Here is a 21,077-nt window from a genome sequence, read left to right on the forward strand (position 1 = left end):
TATGATCTTCTACTTCATCAGTTTGAGAAAGAATTGATCTTACTAGAGAAGGAAATTATAGATAGTGTAAGGTGTATATATAAATTTAGACAAGGTGAAAGACAAAGAATTTCCTTGTCGGCAAGTTCAAATTGTTACAGATCTCTTAGATCCAAGAAGGCAGAAGTAGAAAGGATGGCATCACTGTGCTTAGTTTAACTAGATTTTTAAAAAGGCAGTGTGTGTTGGCCTGGATATTGGATGGGAACTTTGAATTGGTGCAAATACACAGAACATTTTGGGTTTGCGTGGCTCCTTTCCACAGATAAGGTGGCTGTAAGGCTTTTCTTTAAAGTTATACTCAGCTTTCTCTTAATACTGGTAGAGGTTATAGCCTTCTAAAAACAAAGAACAATTAATCTTCATTGTTTGTTAGTATGCACTTTTTTCCCCAAAAGAGGTGGGTGAGAAAATCCCATTTGGAGGCTCCTTGTAAGTTTGTGAACATTTTACATTCTGGGCCTGTGGTTATATTTATGACTATTTTTGGGCTTCTCTCAGGGGGGTTTGAAGGACACAGTTTCCTATCCTTAGTTTTGGAGGACAAAGTAAGATCAAAGCTTCATATGTTATTTCCTTGTGATTTTTTTTCCCTCTCGTTACCAGTGGGCACCCTATGTCAAAACTTCCTGCCCTCCCATCAGGTATTTAGAAGTATCTGGTCTCTCTCCACTAGTTCTTTTATAAGTTTACCTGGTAAACAGCATTGGGCTTCTTTGAATACAGGCTGCCTCTTTTGTAAAATTAAGATATTAAGCTGGATAAAATACAAGTTTTAGAGTGGTATAAAATACATTTTTCATTGAAACAAAGATTTAGGGGAAAACTTCTTTAGGTAAAAAATAGAAACAGTCCCTGAAGATAATCAGTAGCAAGACTGATGGTTATCACGAACAGTTTTATAACCTTCCCAGAGAAGTAGTCTACAGCTTTTTGTGTTGTGAAATCCTAGGCCAGTGGGGCCAGGAGGTTGGAACGCGGTAACCGCTGTCCTGTTCTCCAGCCTCGGTTAGGCTTTCAGGGCTGCTTGGTATGTCCCCGCTCCACTCCCAAGGTTTCCTTAGTTTTCCCAAGGCCTAGCAGACCTTTTCTCACTCTTCGAAAGTCTCTGATCTTTCCACCTTTTCTTCTCATTCTCAGCAGTAGGTAGTTGACCTCTACTTTCCAAAGTTTTAAGTTGCTTAAATGAAGTAATGTGAAAAACTTTCTAATCCTTATTTAAACAAATTTTTTATTTCACCAGATGTTGATATTTTGCCACATTTGCTTTTTTCTCCCTCATTCACACACACATATTTTGCTGAGCCATTTAAGAGTTACTTGCAGACATTGTGATTCTTATTAATACGTAAGCATTTATCTACTATAAATAAGGACGTTTCTGCTAACCAAAAAATAGTCATACTCAATAAACAACATTAATATAATGCTTTTACCTAGTATATAATCTATATTATTTGTCTTTCCCCAGTTGTTCCAGTGTCCCTTTATAGCTTTTTAGTTGTTGGATCCGGGGGCCAATCAAGGATGATGCATATCCATAGTCTCTGGTTTATTAGCAGTTGTCTCACAATTAGATTCTGATCGGTTACCTCAGGAGACACATGGTATCGCTTAGGTAAGGTAGTGTCTGCCAGATTTCTCCATTGTAAAGGTACCCTTTCCCCTTTGTAATTAATAAGAAATCTATGGGGTGACTGACACTATGTGAACATCTCATTCCTTAAGTTTCACTCAGTGGTTTTAGCACCCAGGTTGAATCCTGCCTGAGTCAGTTATTATTAGGGTGGATATAAATGGTGACTTTCTTTTTCTATTATTTCTACAATTACTATTTGGCTTCTTTTGGAAAGAAGAGCTTTTTTTTTAGTACTAGTTGGATTCATGGATTCTTATTCTCAAGTAACTGTTACAGTCTGTCCATTCCTGATTATTCATTTTGATGCCCAAATTTGGCCATTGGAAGCCCCTTCAATCTAGCTACTGTCTTTTAAAAATGTTTTTATTTGGAAATAATTTCAAACTTACATAAAATTGCAAGGATAAGAATGGTACAGGGGACACCCAGATTCTTCACCCAGATTTACCTATTAACAACTTTATGTCATTTGCATTCTCTCTACACATACATTTATTTCTGAGCCATTTAAGAGTAGGTTGTGTACATTGCCACCCTTTTTTTACCCCTAAATACTACAGTGTGTATTTCCTAAGAATAGGAATATTTTCTAACAGAAGTATACTACTGATATTTTTATCTAATCTGTCATCCATATTCCATTAGTTGACCCAGTCATGTCCTGTGTAGTTTTTTTATTCTAGTACAGAATCCAGTCTAGGATCAGGTATTGGCTTTAGGTACCAAGTCTTCCTAAACTACTTTATTCTGGAATATTTCCACAGCCTTTATCGTTTACGACACTGACATTTTTGAAGAAGTCTTTTCTCTTCCCCTGCCTGCCTTTTTTGCAGTAATATGTTTTTCATTTGGGGTTTTTCTGATGTTTCCTGGTGGTTAGATTCGGGTTATTCATTTCAGGTTGGATAGAACATAAATGAAGTGACTTTTCTAGGGCATCACATCTGGAGGCATGTGATATCCATCTGCTATCAATGGTGATGTTAATAATTATTTTTGATAAGCAAAAAAAACCCTGTAAGACCACGTAAATGTCCTGCTTCTCCTCAACACTTCACCCTAAATTTAACATTCATCCGTGGATGGTTCTTGCCTGAATCAGTATTTAGTATGATGGTTGCAAAAATTGTTTTCTACCTTCAGCGCTCACTCCACATTTAACCAGTTGGAAATCGGCATTCTATAGCATCATTCCCCCATTTGTTTATCACTGGTATGGATTCATTAATTCCTATTCTTCTCAGTGGCTTTTGGTTCATTTCTGTCCTCAATTATTTTGGTGCTCAAATTGTTTCAGATTTGGGCCCATAGGAGTATCTTCAGGCTAGGTCTTGTGTCCTTTTGACATGTCTTCATCAATCTTTGACCACTTCTTTCTAGCTTAAAACACGTGTATATCTGATACATAATTAAATCCTTGAGTTTACACTATACCGAGTTCTAATCCAAAATTTTAGGGTTTATTCTGGTTTTCTTCCTTATTTGTAATTTCCTTCTTTGACAGTGAGAAACCTGATTCCCATTATCCTTTATAATATATAGTTATTTGATTAGTGCCCCTGAATGTACCTAATTTCCCTTCACTGTTGCTGCCTCCTCTCTAGGAGACCCTCCTTATCTATCTTGGGCTCCCCCCCACCCCCATGCCCACTTGCTCCACCTCATGGCTTTAAGACTAGATCGGTCGTGTGGGGAAAGAAGGGCAAGAAAATGACAGATATACCAGTTTTGTTTTGTTTTGTTTTAGTGCCTCCTAGCACAAGTTTTTCCAGGAATGTCTAGTAAATACTAAAGATATGGCTTTATTGTCATTATACATCTTGATAGATTAGCTGAAGGATGGGAAGAAAAGCCATAAAGTCAGTATAAAACCGTATGTTCAGTTGTGACAATTATGGCTAGTAAGCTGGATTTTTCTTAAGTATTCTTCTAGTGTTAAGAAAATTTTCTTCTCTCTCTTCCTAAGTTCACATAATGCACAAACTGGGCAGTTAGCTTAGCAACTGGGATGCAGTCAGATTTTGAGAGATTTTCCTCGTGGGGTAGTAAAGGGAAAGTGGCCAGGATACCTTATATCAGAGCAAAGTTGAAAAGTAGGTATTGGAACTTGGACAGGAGACATCTTCCTGTCATTATCTGAAACCATGAGGCATCTGTGCAGTTCTGGTCAGCATATCATTTATTTTTTATTTTAAAAATATCCCAAGGTAGAAAAATAAAAGGATAAAGGGCATTCCAGGTATGTTTAGAAAAATTAGGGTTCTTCAGAATATGAGAGGATATAGGAATAAAGGTTAGAGTTTGGATGAACATGATTTTCTCCCTAGTTTGGAAACTGTCTAGAGGTATGTACACTGAAGCTTGAAAATGCCTCAGATAAAGTGCTCTTCATGTTGGAGGTGTATGAAAAGCCATCACAGCTTAGTGGTTAAGAACATGGCCTGAGCTAGACTGTGCCTCTGCCTGATCTTAGGCACAACTTACGTAACTTCTCTGAGCCTTAGTTTTCTCATCTGTAAAACTGGGTTGATAGTTGTACTTATTGCAAAGTGTTGTGAGGATTAAATGTTTATAAATAAAGTTCTTAGAACAGTGCCTGATACATAGCCCTGTTTGCTTGCTTATCCTCATGGTACAAATAAAGGCTGAAAATACAAAGATTCAAGTATTATTTTGATAGTACTTATCATAGTAAAATGGATTAAACAAAATGTGTGTGATTACTTGGTGTACTTTGATTTTTAAGGTTGAGATTATAGAAGATAATGATCATACCCTCCCTTAGGTAGTGCTGCTGTCAGAAGTGCAGGGCTTGATGGATCATTGGTCAGAATAGAAAAATGAAAACAATTCGTGTTGCTTTTTATTCATTAAACTAGAAACAGATGTTATTAGCTTGTTAATTTCTGATTAACACAAAGCATTTGGTTTCTTCAGGTAACATGCAGTGTGAACTTTAGAATGTCCTAGTCGCTTTTCAGAGCATCCAACGTAACTTTTCTTTGTGAAAATGACATCTTAACGTGATGTAGCGGGAAAAGTTCTAAACATTGGAATAAATGACCTGGGTTCCCATGCTATCTTTGCTCAGTTTCCTTACCTGCAAAGTAAAATGAAGTAAAATAACTCCATGGTTCTTTCCGGGTCTTAATAGTCAGTGATTCTTTTATTTATGTTGTACTTTGCATGATTACTAGCAATTTATGTCCTAAACTATTGCTCTCATTTTATAGGATAAATAATAATAGACATAAGGTCAGTTGCATGAGCAGCTTTTCTAACATCAGCCATGAACTAGTGGCGGGGTTCTTGGCTTTCTAGTTTTCTTGCAAGCAAAGTTTGACTTGCCTCTTAGAGAAGTAGCTCCTGACTTACAAGGAATTTAAAATGCTCTTTATCCTCAGTCATCCCAGCTGATTGCCCTTTCCTGCTGTGGCATCTTGTTTTCTGTAGCCAGCTGCTCGAACAAACCCTGTTCTTTCGCTTGTCTTCTGAATCTAGTCTTTTGCGGTTCCTCTAGTCCATATACCTCAATTCTGAATCTCCTGTTTCACACTAACTCCAACAATCACATGAATGATTTCACAGGCCAAACCAGTGAGTGAGATAAGTAAGCTTGCCAAATCTGTATCAGCAGTTTTGATTTGTTATAAAATTACGGTGTAAAACACATTTGGTTTAAACACACACAGCTGAAATAGCACCACTGAAAAACTGGCTTTTATTTTTCTCTTAGAATTACGGCGAGCAGTAAGAAGCAGTCTATGGAAAAAGGAGACAGTTGCTCATCAACATGAGTATGGACCAGAAGAAAACCTAGAGGATGATGTGTACCGGAAGACTTGTACTGTGTGTGGCCATGAACTGACATACGAGAAAATGTGATTTTTAGTTAAGTGATATGTTTTATAGTGTGGAAATTTAGATTGGTCTTGTTCAAAATTCATCAAAATGTAAAGTCTTCATAGATGAATGAAACACTTGTATAAATAATGCTTAAATAATTATGTATGTTATGGCTTAAGAACAAGTTTCAGTTAAGGTCCAGCACGTCTGGTTGTGGGCAAAATATTGGGTCTGTGACCATTTTTTCTACAATAGGGATGGGAGCTGAGTGATAGGTTCAAAAATGTTAGGTTAGAGCTAAAATTGAGAAGCAACCAAGACAAACCCTAGATTGGGGTAGGAGGAAGAGCTTTTAGTAGTAAAGGCAAAAACTGGCTGAACTGGATTCTTATCCCAAGAAACAGCAGGGATGGTGGTAGGCCACTGCACCCCAGAGGCTGGGCCAGGTCTTCTAGACTACTACTGTCTGCAAGTCAGGGAGCAGGGAGCTATTGCTGGGGTAAGTTTTCTGTACCCTTAGGGTTTACTACTATAGATCTTAATATTAGTTTCCAGATAGCCCTTTTCAAATCTGGATTAAAATGGAAAAACAGCTATATTGTTTGTTGATCAAAGGTAGTAATAAGTTTATCATAACTTGTTAACATTTACTGAGCATTTACCACGTGCCATGCAGACACTATGTTAAGTGCCTTACAGGTATTCTCATTTAATCCTGGGAGGGAAGACAGCTTGCTGTGCTTGTTTTAACACTTCTAAAGGAGGGGTAACCTACAACCTGACATCACCCCAGACATCTTGATCAAGTTTAGGTAGTCAAATATTCCTCTATCTTGTCAAAAGGATTACAAGGTAGTTACATCTAGTAAGAGCATTTGATCCCGAGTGCTTGATTACAGGGTCTATGCATTCTTTTCCTGATAAAAACAAATACAAGTTATGATAAACTAGATATTTTCAAGTTCTTTGACAGGACTTTTTATCCTACTGCTACAAATAAATAGGAAGTTTTTGTACATTTTCATTTCTCTCTCTAGATCAGCTCTTGGAGATTATGCTTGAAGAAGGGCAAAAGTCAAAACAAGTCAAATCCAAAGACCTGAGACTATAATTACTAATTGTTCTCTATATAAGTATTCAATACAGAAATGTTTAATATATTTATCGAGTGTTGATTTTTTTTTAATGTGTTATGCTGAATATTACAGCTCACTAAAAAGCGATTCCAAATGGGCGGCAAGAACTTCTTGGGGGAAAAAAAAACACCTTCCCAGCAAGTAACTAGGGGTTCAGGCTGCTGACAACAGCATTACTACTGGGAGACAAGAAGCCCTAAAACCACCACATGGACATAGTTTCAGATTCCACTTACTACCTGTGGACCTTGGGTAAGTTACGCCATGGGCCTGTTTTTATCTATAAGATGGGTATAATAATGTAAGGACTCTCATGACGATTAAATACGGTGAATCTATAGCATCTGGCACGTAACAGCCAGTTGTTAATGAGCACATCATATCATCAAGACCAATGTAGGTAATAGACTTGTCCAGTTGAGGTGGGCTTCTAGTCACTCTTCACCTTCATCAATTTAGGACAATCCTGGTATCCAGCTATCATTGACAGCCAGATCTGCTTTTGGTTGCCAAGTTCTGTCCTCATCTTTCATTTTCAGGTATAAATGCAGATTAGTAAGTTAATACAAATCACTGCTAAATACTTTCCAGAAAAAGCAAACAAACTTATCTTCATATGAACTGCTTTCTGAATAATTCCTGGGAGATTGAGAGTTAAGGAAAAGTATATGTTCACTTTGACAAAAGCATGTTAAATGGCATCAGCACAGTTTAATAGAATATTGATTTATTGCAAGGTACGACGTACAGTTACAGTGACATGCCATTCTTTTGTCTGTGTGAGCTTCATTAGTGGGGAGAGCAACTGTTGAATGTTTGCTCTTGTACCTTTACTTCTTCAAAATTCAGTCTCTGATTCAGTTTTTTCATATACCTAGCTGCCAGACTGGGTCAGAGCAGGGTTACATCAGTGAGCAACTGTTAGAAGCAACCATTACACATGAAGAGAGGGTCCAAGACAAAGGAGGTGAAAACCTAGAAATTCCTCTAGGATTTGGATCAAGTAAGTATAACTAGCCAAACTTTGCAATACATTATGAAAGGGTTACAAAGCAGTTTAGGATCAAAGTTAACCAAAGCCTTAAATGGTTATCCTTTAGCTTCTTGAGGATAGGAGCTTTTTCTAATTACGTAGTTTGTGGGAAGGAGGAACAGTGTAAACAAAAGAACATTTAGCAAAGAACCTGGGTTTTTAGTTCCCTTTCTGCCAGTAACTTGCCATGCAACCTTAATCCTGTGACTATTTGTTAAATGGTATGGTATTTAAAAATCCTGGGAATTTCCATCTATTGAGTAGACTATATTCTGTAGCCACTAAATGTTATGATAAACCAAAGAGACCCCCATATATTAATATGGAGAATACCTGATGCATCATAAACTTACGATGTACTAAGCTAAGAAAAAGGCTGTACAAATGCACAAAGGTGCTTACAGTTGTGAGATTACTGGTAAATTTTTCTGAAGGTTTAATGAAAAAAGTCTAAAATTGCTAGGATTTGGAATGTCAGATAATCCCTTGTGTGTTATTTAACAGTGTACTTTTATCATCTTAAGAAACAGGCTCCGGAATTAGTAATTACTTGGCCCACCCAGACTCCACAGAAATAAAATCCAAACCTACATCTAATGCCAAGTATAGTTTTAGCCAATCTAGCTACTTCTAAATCCCACTTTAGCATGTAATTCACTGTATGACCTGACAGATGTCTCAGATTTGAGGAAATGACCAGATGTTCTAAGATGATGATAGTTCAAAACTTATCTGCACATTGGAATTACCTGGGAGCTTTAAGGAACTACCAATGTCTGTGTTCCACCTCCAGAGAGTGTGGTTTAATTAAAAAAAAGAAAAAAACTTTAGAAGAGCCCCAGGTGATTTATGTTCAGATGAATTTGGGAACTTCTACTCTAGTAACATCTTTTAATAACAGTAGTGTCTTAAAATACTTTGGAGAGAAAATTTCAGATGGAGGTAAGAAACCTCACTTTTAGTAAGAAACCACTAATTTTAAAGTAGACTGAGATGATAAATCATGAAATACCAAGGTTTAAAAAACATATTTTCAGTTTTATTTCAGCCATGTTAGGTTACCCATGAGCTGTGAAAAGCTATGCTACTTGATAATAAACCCATCAGTTCTATATACTACTTTGTAAGCTTGACCTCTAGTGTTGCACATACCTCAAATCAGTTATCTTTTGTGCCTTAAGGAGAAAAAATATCAGAGAAAAGTTGTATCTGTCACATATATAATACATCCATCCTATGGTCATTGTCACATTATTGTCACTAGGGAATATCTGCTTTTTAGGGGGCAGTTAAAGGTAATCAATACCATATTCTTCACTGTCCTGTCCTCCCCCTCTGCTTCAAGAAAGGATGCTACAAGAAAGCAAGCATTCAAACCATCAAAAATAAGACATTATTTTGAGATCTTAAAAAAATCTTGACAGGAGGGGGAAAAAAATGACCCTTAGGCCTGCAGGGCACAGAACTGCTGGAACACAGCCAGGATATGAGGGTCTAATTCAGCAGTGAAGAGCAGGTTCTCCAGGGTCACCATGTACTGCTGGATTATTTGGTGATGCTGTGGACACAGAAAAGGGGATAAGTGTTTTAGGTCAGGAGAAAACGCACATAAGCAATCTTGCAGAACATTTTCCTCAGCAGCCCATCCACACTGGAATGATGGGAAAGAACAGGAAAAAAAAAAGTGGTTTTGCTGGTAGGAATAATAGGCCCCTGAAAAGCCTCAACATTAAGAAAATGTAGGAGTAAACGAGTTCCAAAACAAAACAAAACAAAAACGACGTTCGATAATTTAAAAAATCCAGTTCTGGCCTGCTTCTGTGTAAATGCAATTCATACTTCAAGGCAGTGGCAGCAGCACCTGCTACTATTCTAGATGAGGTTCAAATGCGTCTCTTCCTTAATCAGGACAAAATACAGTATGACTTTTTAAAAGCTGTCAGGACAGGGACTGATCTAGGAAGATTTTTAAAAAAAGCGGGGGTATTGAGGGGGAGGTGGTATACATTACAAATAAGAATAGCACTGTTACTAAGTAACCATGGTTTTAACCATGGTCCCTGAAACATAAAAATTTGGAATCATTTCCTTTTTTTGGTTAGGGCTTTAACGTATCTCTTTGCAAAAGAAAAAAATATTAAGAGAATTAGCCAGTGATATTAGCCAGTGATCTGTGAAGTATTCCACAAAATAGGAAAACCTCATTTTTTAAAATCTTTTAAAAATAAAGAGGTCATCTGTCTTACTGAAAATCAATGACTTGTTGAGCCTAACTGGGAAAAAAAATGTCAGAAAATGAAATAGTTTCTTCTATGTGTACAAATATAAACTTTATTATACTCAGATTCCTGTAGGACTAACTAGGGGCTGTTAAAGCTTTTTAATTTGACAGTAACTAAAAAATCTAGAATAAATTTTTGTTTGGAGCCGTAAAGAACTCCCCCCCCGCCTTTTATGCCTTCTGCTTTAATCACTCTTTTCTAGAACAAACATGAGGATTTGGGGTGTTAGTATCTGAAGATACAAAGGATTAGTTTCACTCTCTTACAGATCTTTTTTTTTTTTTTTCTTACAGATCTTTAAATCTAGCAGAGAGTAGGTGTTGCATTTTGCTTTCTATAAGGACCTCAGAGAACTTAAATAGTGCCTCCAGAAACAAGGTTATCATCTGCACATTGAATTTACAGAGATTCTTAAAATCTGATTACTCTTCCCTTAGCATTTTTTCCTCTATATGTTGTATTACAGCTAGGCTCTCCAAAGAGAATGGCAATTAGGAGTCTGAATGATACAGAGCCAATTTAAGCCTAAATATTGTGATGAGCAGCCGTAGGAACAAATGGACACTAAGGGGCTTACAGGTACTACGTAACCTCCTGACAGATTTGATGACTTTTTGAAATGGAAAATCCCTGTGGCTGAGAATAATGATGTTTATTATATAGTCAGTTTTCCACAAACCTGTAGGAAGATCTGCTGGAGCCTCTCTATACAGTTCTTATACCACGGTGTTAATACACTGGTCCCGTCAGTTTCACATCGTACCAAGTGCTCAGTCAAGATCATGATAAAACGCTGGAAATGGGGTACAAAGTTGCAGAGGTGTCAGAAAAAATTCTTATACTTCGGAAACAATCAAATTTTTGACCAAGAGACCTCAAAGGTATTGCTTGTTTCACCCTTTGTGGTGTGTATCCATAACTTTCATAATTCAATAAATACTGTCAGTGTAGAAAAGCAGTGATAATGAGGTAGTACATCGTTTTTGGCAATACCCGAAGACCTTTAATGTCTAGATTAACTTATGCTAGTAATTTTTCTTAGAACCTGTTCTAAGGACATAATCAGAAATGTTAACAGGAGTGTATACACAAAAATCTTCAGGAAGGAAAACAATATCAATAAATAGATCAACAATTGGGAATAATTAAATATGAAAGAGGTATTTAACAGTAGTATCCATTTTTTTTAAAGCAAGGAGAAAATGCTCATGCAAGATGCTCATTAAGTAAATAACAGAATTACCTCCAGTTAGTGAACTTTTATTTTTCCCTTGTAAACTTTTATATATTTAAGATCTTATAAATGAATATGTATTACTTCTGTGATAAAAACATTTTTTAAAACTAAAGAAATGTACTGTTTCTTTGAACATATCAGTGTCCCAAGCCAAGATACCTGAAATATGACAAGGAAGAGATTCTTTTGTTCACTCTGAGCAGATTCCACTTTCTCCTGCAGTCTTTCTATTTGTTCCTCAAGAGCCCCATCTTTCCTGTCACTGCTTCTGTCATCATCGTCACTTCGCTACCGAATACAAAGGAACAAAGGGAAAACACCATTTAGGATGGCAGTGTATTAAATCCCATCAAGCAAATCTAAGGATTTTTACTATGTCTGGTCAAATGCTATTTGAAGACTTGTATTCTATAGTAAAAGTACTCCAGTGTCCCAAACATACAGGCAAAATGTCCCAAGTCCTATGAGTACCTCTTATCTAGGCCAGGGAAATTCAGTGGCACTTGGGCAATCGTGGTAGATTTGCTATAAAGCAGAAGTAAGTTATGCCTTTTATAAGACAGCCCACTCAAGGAGGAAATATGTGTCACATTTTTCCTCCATTCAAAATGAAAACAGCTTTGAGCTCCAAGGAAAATATACAGCTGATTTTTGTTATTCACCATAGTCTGTTTTATGAAATTGCTGGGAACCCTGAGTTTGTGAACACTGAACTGCTGCTCCTAGGGGAAATACAGGGTTAGGGTCTTGGGAGCCTCTCATCACAACACTTTCATCACCGTAGATCTGCGCTGCCCTCACGATAGCCACCAGCCGCGCATGACACCTGAGCACTTGAAATGTGGTGTGACTGAAGAACTGACTTTTAAATTGTATTCAGATTTAATTAGCTTATAACTAGTTACATGTGGCTGGTGGTCACCATATTGGACACCACATATCTAGAGAACAGAGTGGTGTGAAGTCAAGTCTCTGGAGTTTGTACATGTATAAAATGGGGATGATACCATTTACCTTACAGTATTTTAGATCTGTGTGTTTACATACCTACACTCAGGTATATATGAATGTCTAGATGGAGACTAGCACTTGAACCTGCTCTAGTTCATATAAATCATTAAACTTGCTTTTACCCTCTACTCTGATAAATGTGCATAACTGGAAAATTCTGTCATGAACAATACCAGCACTGTTTGTTAAATCACAGGATACAGCCAACTCACTGTTTCTGCCAAATAGCTAAAATACTTCTTATTAATATGAGAAGTAGTATCTTATAGGCCTGGGAGTGACCCCCCCACTACCCCCAACCTTACTGGGGGAGTGGTGAACACGGACAATCTTCTCCCTCTTCCATCAGAAACTCTTATAGAAACACAAGTGTCCTCCTTCCTTCTCCTCCCTTTTTGGGAAGGCAAACATGAAACTGATCCAGAGATGGTGAACTATGGAGAAGTGAGGTTTGTGGCTTCCTAAACAGGTTCACCGTGCAGAACGAGAGAACAGCAGACCCCAGGTCTGTCCCTTCCTCCACTTCTACAAACAGCTCTGCATGATTTGGTCTCGAAAAAGTAAGTTCCCATCAAGGTAATGAATATTCGCAAAAGTTTCTGGTATACTTTCTTTGACCATTTACAATCAACACAAGACTTACCCGTTTATGTTGCCTTGCGAGTTTTTCTTTAGCCTCTTCTAGCTCCTTCTGGATCTTAAGAACGTGTTTGTTCATCTTACGAATTGTGGAGTGCAAGATTTCCCAAACAAACAATCTTAAAGTAATAAGGCATTTGATTACTATATGTTAAACTCTACTCATAGAAAATAAGACCTCTCAACTTTTATAACCTACTCATTCTTCAGGTTTTATATAGCCTTCTGTTTTGTTTTTTTTTTTTTTGCGGTACGCGGGCCTCTTACTGTTGTGGCCTCTCCCTGTTGCAGAGCACAGGCTCAGCGGCCATGGCTCACGGGCCCAGCCACTCCACGGCATGTGGGATCTTCCCGGACCGGGGCACGAACCTGTGTCCCCTGCATCGGCAGGCGGACTCTCAACCACTGCGCCACCAGGGAAGCCCTAGCCTTCTGTTATTTAGGCAGACAGAATAAGGCATATCTCTCCAGCAACAATTACGATTTTTCTTGTATTGTCAACTGTGCAGAACATCTAGCTCCACCCATTACTCAGGTGAGCTTCCTGAAGGCAATATTGGGTCCTTGTCATTTTTCTTATTTCCATCCCCTACTAGACACACATAGAAGGTATGTGTACATATTCAATGAAATGGCAAACCAGAAAAAACAGGTTAGGAACAAAAATACATTTTCTCTCTTCTAAATGTAAACACTATTGCAGCTTGAAATGGAAACAATCAGGCTCATTTGCATGGTTTATACTGTTGATATTTAACTAGCACAAACTCAGCCAATTCTCTTGACACATTTAAGAATCTCATTAGTTGATAATAGCTATCAACTGCTAGGCTTTTAAGAATGAGATATTTATGTCAACTACTTGCTCAAATACCAGGATCACCTGTAAGTGCTTTAGATGTTTGTTGCATAAATATGCATGTGCTTTTTAAGTAGCTTCTTAACTGCTTGTATGTCTATACATTTGGTCTCCTAACCCCAGGATATACAGCACAGAAGAGTACAGAAGAGTACTTTTTTCTACAGATTTTGATCTGGACAATGACAGTTGAAGTGGAAGGTAATAAACTAATCATTTCATAAAACTCAAGGTCTAGAATGTTAGCAGATAGGATAAAAGAGCACAGTACTTTAACTCTGGAAGGGGTGGTCAAGGAAGGCTTTGCAGAGTTAGAGTTGCAGATGTAAATCATTCAGGATAATGGCTAACACCTACTTGAGTTGTCAGTTTTCTGAGATTTTGCAAATCTGAGAATGGTCTGATGTTGCCTTCATTTGTGAGTACCTACTTGGCTGGTATGATAACCTCAGGCCACATTCTTTCACCCTAAGGATTCAGTTTATTTCAGACTAGTGTCCTCTGCCAATAACATACAATGAAGAGGATAAAGGTTGTGATGGATATTTATGTCTTTGCAAGTAATTTTCCTTTGTTTCCTGTTTTGTGTCAGCTCTTGCTGTCCCAGTCCTGATCAGTTATAAAGCCTATGGACTCAACTTCATGTATAAGAACCAAACTTAATGAAAAGCCTCTTTCCTTTAGGAGAAATGAGTCTAGAATGAATCTTCTGTGTATTAAATCAAGGACTTTTATGACTGAGGTGAGACCTCCCTTCCCCAGGGGCATTCAGGTGCCCACCAGGCTTTCCTCAGTCCCTCCATGATGTGTAATCTATGACAGACTGTGATTTCTACCAGTTCCGGGGGTGCATTTCAGGTCCCCAGTGGAGCTGGAACTCCTGCCCATGTCCCATTGTCTAGTTGAGACCCTGACATACAGCCTGATCTTCCCTCCCAATAGTTTGGATCCTTTATAAGCATTTCTCCTTGACTGGCTGAGTCCTAATTCAACTTACGTATATCCCTAAGAGACACTGCAGCCGGACTGGCTGTGTGGATTTCCATTGTGCAAGAATCTTTGCCAAGTCCAATCCTACCAGATTGGACCATTATATTAATATCAACCTGGTTTGGATCAGAATTTGGAGCTCATGTATAAGGGACCACATGTAAACTAATTCTTAGAGAACAGGAACTTTGTAAAATAATCCGTATTACCTAGTAAAGTCACGAGATAGTTCTGAAGAGAAGATCCAATTTGCTACTGCAGCACAGTCAACAATCTGTGTACGAATCATCTTATCTACTAGTACAGCAATCATCTACAATCAGAGAAAATAAATTATTAGGGTAAATCACACTTATATGTAGGCCACGATAATCCCACTGCTGCAAAACTGAAGTGCATTTTCAGTGGCTATGGAACTGAACAATTTAACCATTAGGTCTTAAGATTTATTTTGCCTTCTGCTTGGCTCTGGTACTTATTTTAAGAATACAAGAACACAAAGATTGAGCAAAAAGAAAAACTCTGAATATTAACTTAACAATGTTTCTTTAAATTTCAGATGATATATACAAAATATATAATTTCCATCGAATCTTAAAATTTAGAAATACAAGATAGTTTTATCCCAAAAGTCTTAATATAACTCTGAAATTTATTTTAATGCCTGTTTATAATACATGGTATGATAATAGTGTATCGAGATTTGACAAATCTGGAGCTTGTGTTTTAGAAACTGGCTAGACTAGATAACTCTTTCCTACCCAACTGGAGAACGTCCAAGAAATAAGCATTCTCATTAAGTACTTAAAATGCACTGAGATATTACAATACCAAACCAAATCATAACACTTGCTCTTTAAAGAATGACTCAAACATCATTACTTTTTCATAGCACTAAAATTACAGATTTAAAAACTGTTCTATAGGCAAGAGTCAAATTTCATGTTCTGCAAACTGAAGCGACGGTATTAACTGCCTTATTTTTATACCTGTACAATCAGCACCTCAATGTGTCTTAATTTACCTGTGGATGGTTCCGCCAGACCTCAAACATGACTCTTAGAACATGTAATTTTCCTTCATCACTTTCAGCTAGGGTTTTGAAGACTTCATGAAACCTTTTGACAGTGGGGGGAAAAACACCACATACAAACTTATTAAACATTTTAATATTTTCAAAGCCTTTACAGTGCTACTCAGTTTACAGCACAATATATAAATGCAAAATAACCAAACGCTAACCATTAAGGATATAAAAGGTATGACTAGGATTTCAGTTTGTATGGAATTTGTCATAAAATCTTAGGAAAATTATACTATCATTAGCCTAGGACTATAGTTTACTGTGTATCTATAGATGAGGGCTAAGGAACTGTCTCCAAACACAGGTGCAGTATTCTGACTGTGCCTTCTGTGAGAATCCTGCAAGTCATATACAGACTTGGAAGTTGAGATGGGGTGAGGAGTCTAGTTTCTCTGCTCAACTGAAGGAATATCTGTATGTTCTTTCTTCATTTGGAACTGTGGGACGAGTTAGAAAGTTCTGTCTTTAGATGCCAACCTTTGGGTGGCTCCTAAAAATGTAGCTGGCTCTCAATTCTGCTAACCTTTTTTTAGGAAGATGCTTAGACAAGGTGGCAACTTTTTTTTTTTAAAGAAATAAATATATTTATTTATTGATGTATGGATGGATGGATGGCTGTGTTGCTGTGTGTGTGCTTTCTCTAGTTGTAGCGAGTGGGCTTCTCATTGTGGTGGCTTCTCTTGTTGTGGAACACAGGCTCAGTAGCTGTGGCTTGCAGGCTCAGTAGTTGTGGCACATGGGCTTAGTTGCTCTGCGGCATGTGAGATCTTCCCAGACCAGGGATCGAACCTGCATCTCCTGCATTGGTAGGTGGATTCTTAACCACTGTGCCATCAGGGAAGTCCCTGCATCTCCTGCATTGGTAGGTGGATTCTTAACCACTGTGCCATCAGGGAAGTCCCAAGGTGGCAACTTCTTGACTGTATATATGACTGTCCTATGGACCCAGGTTTTTCACTTGTTTCTCTAAAGGTTTATATGAAAAAATGTACATTCTATTGAATATATATACATGCAAACTGTGCTAACAGACTAGGAGCCATAGGATGGGGATTTTAGCTACCACAAACCAAAACCCATTGTATCAAATTATATGATAATACTGTTATTAAGATCTTCACAGTCAATAATTTTAGGTAAAAATCAGGATGCCATTGATGTTCACCAAACAAAGTCCTAAACCCTCAAGACAGCATGTGTGTTCTTGTTGTACTTACTTTGCAAGAGCACTGAAGGAGTGGCTGAATGACTTGGCTGCTAAGTGTAGCAGAGTCTGTACAAAGACCTCTATTTTCAATGGGTTAAAGCTGAATCCTTCATCTGAAAAATAGCCCACAGTAAGAGAGTTAGGAAAATGTCTTACGTATAGCAATTTTTTGGTCCCTTGCCTGAATCGCTAAACAGATGGCACACTCACATCCAAATACCAAGTGAGACATTCAAGCAAATGTCTTTGAGTACTAATAGATGATAAAAGACTATCACTGATTTCAAATACTCAAAATATAAAACTAAGCATAATCTTAATTCTTAAATTTTTGGGGATTGTTTCCCTAATTCTATATGATCCATTTCTTTTTACAAATACCACATAGATTTCCTTGTTCTTATCTCTCTACATAGTGGCCAAGATAATAAATATAGTAAAAGAAAAAAATACAGTAAGCCCTTAACAGTTAGGTCTATGTCCTAAGATGTTTGAGAATGTCTAAATTTAACATTTTGAATTATACTTTCTAAATACATTTTCTTTAACATCATAATACAAGTTTCTTAAAAAATCTAAACAAACAAAATCCCAATAATAAATAACCCAAACACCATTAATGTTTTGACTGTGTCATTTTTCTGTGCACGTCATTATGTAACACATCTAACAACAAAATCTGCCCCCCAACAAATGGTTAACCTAGTTGTCCCAGTAGACTTTTCATCTCTTTTACTGATTTTTTTGTTTTAGTTATTGTAATTTTCAAGATGTTTTAATACAACATAAAGCAAGTCCCTCTCATTCTTTTTGTCTTATCTATCTGTTGATGATAAACTTATAGTTTAATTTGGAGAGAAAATCCAACTTTATAATATACCAAGTCTTTCTGGGCAGGAAACTCTCTAAAGTGAAAAGAGGGAACGTTTAAGGGAGAAGATAGCTGGGTTCTGGGAACAATGGTCAGGTTGGACAGGCCAAACAAATATATTGCTTTATGAGTATCCCATGAGATTTAAGAAAATTATGTTTATACTTTTAACATGGCCCATACAGAGTTCCATTCAAGAAATATTTAATTCCCTTACCATCATCGTCATCCTGGTTAGGATTTGGTACATCTTTCAGAATGCTGAAGATTTCATCATTGGTTGCTTTACTTTTAAAAGCAACAGCTAAACAGAGGGCAACCGAATGTCCAGGAAGAGAGTCTAAGCACAGAATGGGGAGGAGAGTAGACCAGGTTTTAAGACTATTGTTGCAATTAGTTAAATAACTGAGAAACTTTAAAAAAAAAATTCTTTTCTTTTAAAATAGAGTACTCTTTATCCTAAGATCAATATTCTGTATAAAGATAACCACATGTGAAAGTTTCATTTAATAGGGCAATGGTTTTTTCACCTAAAATAAAGCATAAGAGGTAATTCTTGCCCTGATACTTCCTTAACACGGAGCTAACTGAAATTCAGAGCATGAGGGGTACCGATCTTCCTCAGGGATGAGGGTGAGGGGACACAGCTGCAGCTGTCCTTTGACAGTCCTCAAATCCCTAGGCCTCCGTAAGCTGAGAATCAATGTATTCTCTTTGATTTTGGTCAATGTACCCTTCCTCCTCCCTTTCCCTAAGACAGTGGAAACTAAATTTGGGTTTGAACAACGTGAAGGCTGCCAACTTAAGACAGATTTTTTGCTTTTCTCTTCTGCTGAGTCCACACACTTGAATCTGTGTAAGCCAGATGGTCATGTGCTTTGACTCCACATGTTTACTGGTGGTTAATACCTGTTGAGTCCTTACTGTATTATATTGTACTAGTATATACTGATATACTGTATGGCGTCACCAGAACAACTACTTTTAATGTAAGGTAGACAAAGAGGTAACAGAAAATCAATTCTGACATAGAACATGAGTTACTAAGCACTTGGAATGAATAAAGTCAATTACAACAGGTCACATGTGCTGTGTGCTTTTCTTGAAAGTGGGAGAGAAAATAGTGAAGAAAAAAAGAATCCTCTGCCACTGTGACGTCTACATTCTAGGTGGAAAACCAAGATATTCACATAAGAAGTAGCCAGAGAGCAACACAAAACTGGCTTGCGTTAAAAAATATTTAAAAGACTGGAGCTTGGGCCAGACCCTGGAAAGAGAACAGGAATCAGAAGAGAAAGGGCTTTCTAGAATGGGATAATGGCACAAAGGCAAACGCAAGAAAGCATAGAAAAAATAAAGAAGTGGGCCTGGCTGGAGTGGAGGTTCGTTTGAGAAGAACTGACAAATCGTAAAGTAGGAATGACAGGAGGGCCTTAAGTGTTAGGCTGAGTTATTTCTATGGAAAAAAAGAAAGCTCAGTGTTCAACAAAAGTCTGAACTCTTTGATATCAAAGACTGTACCTTATGGTTCTCTGAGCCAGTACAAAGCAGAAATCAAAACTTGGCACTTACAAGTACCACATCAAGCTTTGCTTTTTCAGGAAAAGACAGTGGTCAAGAGCAGGGCTGCTCAGTATCTGACTCTGGGCTTTACCACTCAAAGCAATCTCACTCTCTTTGAAGCCATTTCCTCATTGTAAAATTTGTAAAATAAACATACCTATTTCTCAGAGTTGTTTTAAGGAATACGTGACATAGTAACATAGGAAATGTACTTAGCATTGGAACCAACTGAGTTTATTTCAAGGAAAACAGGTGTAGTCTGAGGTGCAGGTGGAGAACCAGGGGTACAATATGAGAAGGCAAGGGAGAGGAGTGAGTTTCAAGATGCAAAGAACTGCTACACAACACGAACTGGAAGGCTTCTGGAGGAGCTGTGTTCAGTGCCATGTGAAAAGACTAACTTGGAAACTCCACACCTAACTCTCTACCAGTGCTTACCAATAAGTGTGAAGCACAAAATGGCATATCAAATTATGTAGCCCCCCCCCGATTTATAGTGCAACCTCAGAAATGATGTGACCAAAAAGTAAGAAAAGCATGTTTAAGAATTTACTTCTAGCGGCATACTGCTGGTCAAAATACAGTCTATGTGCACCTGAACTGTTACCAGATATCAATCAGTTCGAGTAATCTCCATTGCCATGACAAATGTATTTTCATTCTATTAAGTTCTGTCTATAAATTCATCTTGCTATACTTAGCAACATTTAAAATAATGTCATGGATATAACATTATAAACAATATTAAAAGAAAAAAGTAACAAGCCAGTAATAACTAAGTAAATCATAATAAACCTTCAAAATGACAGCAAATAAAACAATAGAGGTTAGTGAGAAATCACCTTTCAAACAGAAAATATAAACCCAAGAAGAGAAATAGTTCACTTTCTCCACCTTAGATAACTGACTTAAGAGAATACTTGCATTAGTACCTTTTAAAAACAGGATTTGTTTTATTACTTACTGCTACTTTCATCTCCATACTTGTAAATGCAGGTTGGGTTTGCAGGACATAGAGCTGAGAAGGTAGGAGGGACAATATCTAATATACGCTGATGGTAAGACAACCTACAATACAAATAAGAGCCTCAGAAAATATCATTCATCAGTTCCACTCTTCAGTAACATCCAACTTACCTAGAAGGTCACAATCTCCCAACACCCCGGACTCAGCTGACAACCAAGAAATAAAAGAGGACAACAAGTCTTTTAAACTGTTGTCTAGGCCAGCACGAGAACTCAGGCCTTCTTCAAAACTTACTGGTTTGCACTGAGATGTGGGCCACTGGGTCCACAAGCCTGGAGGCCAGGTATGTGGGGTGGTGATGGTGGGGTGGGATGAGGTAGAGGAAACCGTTTGTATGGTTGGGAGACTGGTTATATTGCAGCAAATAAATACTTATTGAGGCTAATGGGAACCAGGTTTCTTAATGCCTGCAAAGGTATTTACAAATCATGGCAAAGGGGAAGGCTAAGAAAAAAATGAGATGTTTGGTTGGAATTGGAGGGATACACACATCTAAGTGGATATAAAAATAGTTACAGATGTGTGTGTGTGTGTGTGTGTGTAGAAATACATTCACTACCCTTGTCCATCCAGAGGGCCTAGAACCAATGACACCCCAATAGCAACAAGCACAT

The 21,077-nt window shown here is 37.6% G+C and overlaps 2 protein-coding genes across 7 annotated transcripts in view; one reads left to right on the top strand and one right to left on the bottom strand.

The window, feature by feature from the left end:
* Positions 1 to 6,777, top strand: part of XPA (XPA, DNA damage recognition and repair factor) — a 34,897-nt gene extending 28,120 nt beyond the window's left edge. For 2 of the 3 annotated variants that reach the window (XR_004350499.1, XM_032636058.1), the window contains one exon: positions 5,415 to 6,684. Coding sequence is in view for 2 of the 3 variants with exons in the window: in XM_032636058.1 (XP_032491949.1) it covers positions 5,415 to 5,563 (149 nt within the window). In the remaining variant the exon portion in view is untranslated. Of the gene's footprint in view, positions 1 to 5,414; positions 6,685 to 6,732 lie in introns of those variants that run through there. The other variant, XM_032636059.1, reaches the window with a different exon arrangement.
* A 593-nt stretch (positions 6,778 to 7,370) lies between these two features.
* Positions 7,371 to 21,077, bottom strand: part of NCBP1 (nuclear cap binding protein subunit 1) — a 45,204-nt gene continuing 31,497 nt past the window's right edge. For all 4 annotated transcript variants that reach the window (XM_032636048.1, XM_032636046.1, XM_032636049.1 and 1 more), the window contains 9 exons: positions 20,401 to 20,504; positions 18,091 to 18,213; positions 17,013 to 17,115; positions 15,736 to 15,829; positions 14,921 to 15,024; positions 12,867 to 12,981; positions 11,372 to 11,500; positions 10,655 to 10,768; positions 7,371 to 9,251 (listed from right to left, as the gene is read on the bottom strand). In XM_032636048.1, the coding sequence (XP_032491939.1) occupies positions 9,138 to 9,251; positions 10,655 to 10,768; positions 11,372 to 11,500; positions 12,867 to 12,981; positions 14,921 to 15,024; positions 15,736 to 15,829; positions 17,013 to 17,115; positions 18,091 to 18,213; positions 20,401 to 20,504 (1,000 nt within the window). In that variant the 3' untranslated portion in view covers positions 7,371 to 9,137. The remainder of the gene's footprint in view (positions 9,252 to 10,654; positions 10,769 to 11,371; positions 11,501 to 12,866; positions 12,982 to 14,920; positions 15,025 to 15,735; positions 15,830 to 17,012; positions 17,116 to 18,090; positions 18,214 to 20,400; positions 20,505 to 21,077) is intronic.

This window comes from Phocoena sinus, chromosome 6, assembly GCF_008692025.1.
Source record: "Phocoena sinus isolate mPhoSin1 chromosome 6, mPhoSin1.pri, whole genome shotgun sequence".
In the NCBI taxonomy this organism is placed as follows: Eukaryota; Metazoa; Chordata; class Mammalia; order Artiodactyla; family Phocoenidae; genus Phocoena; species Phocoena sinus.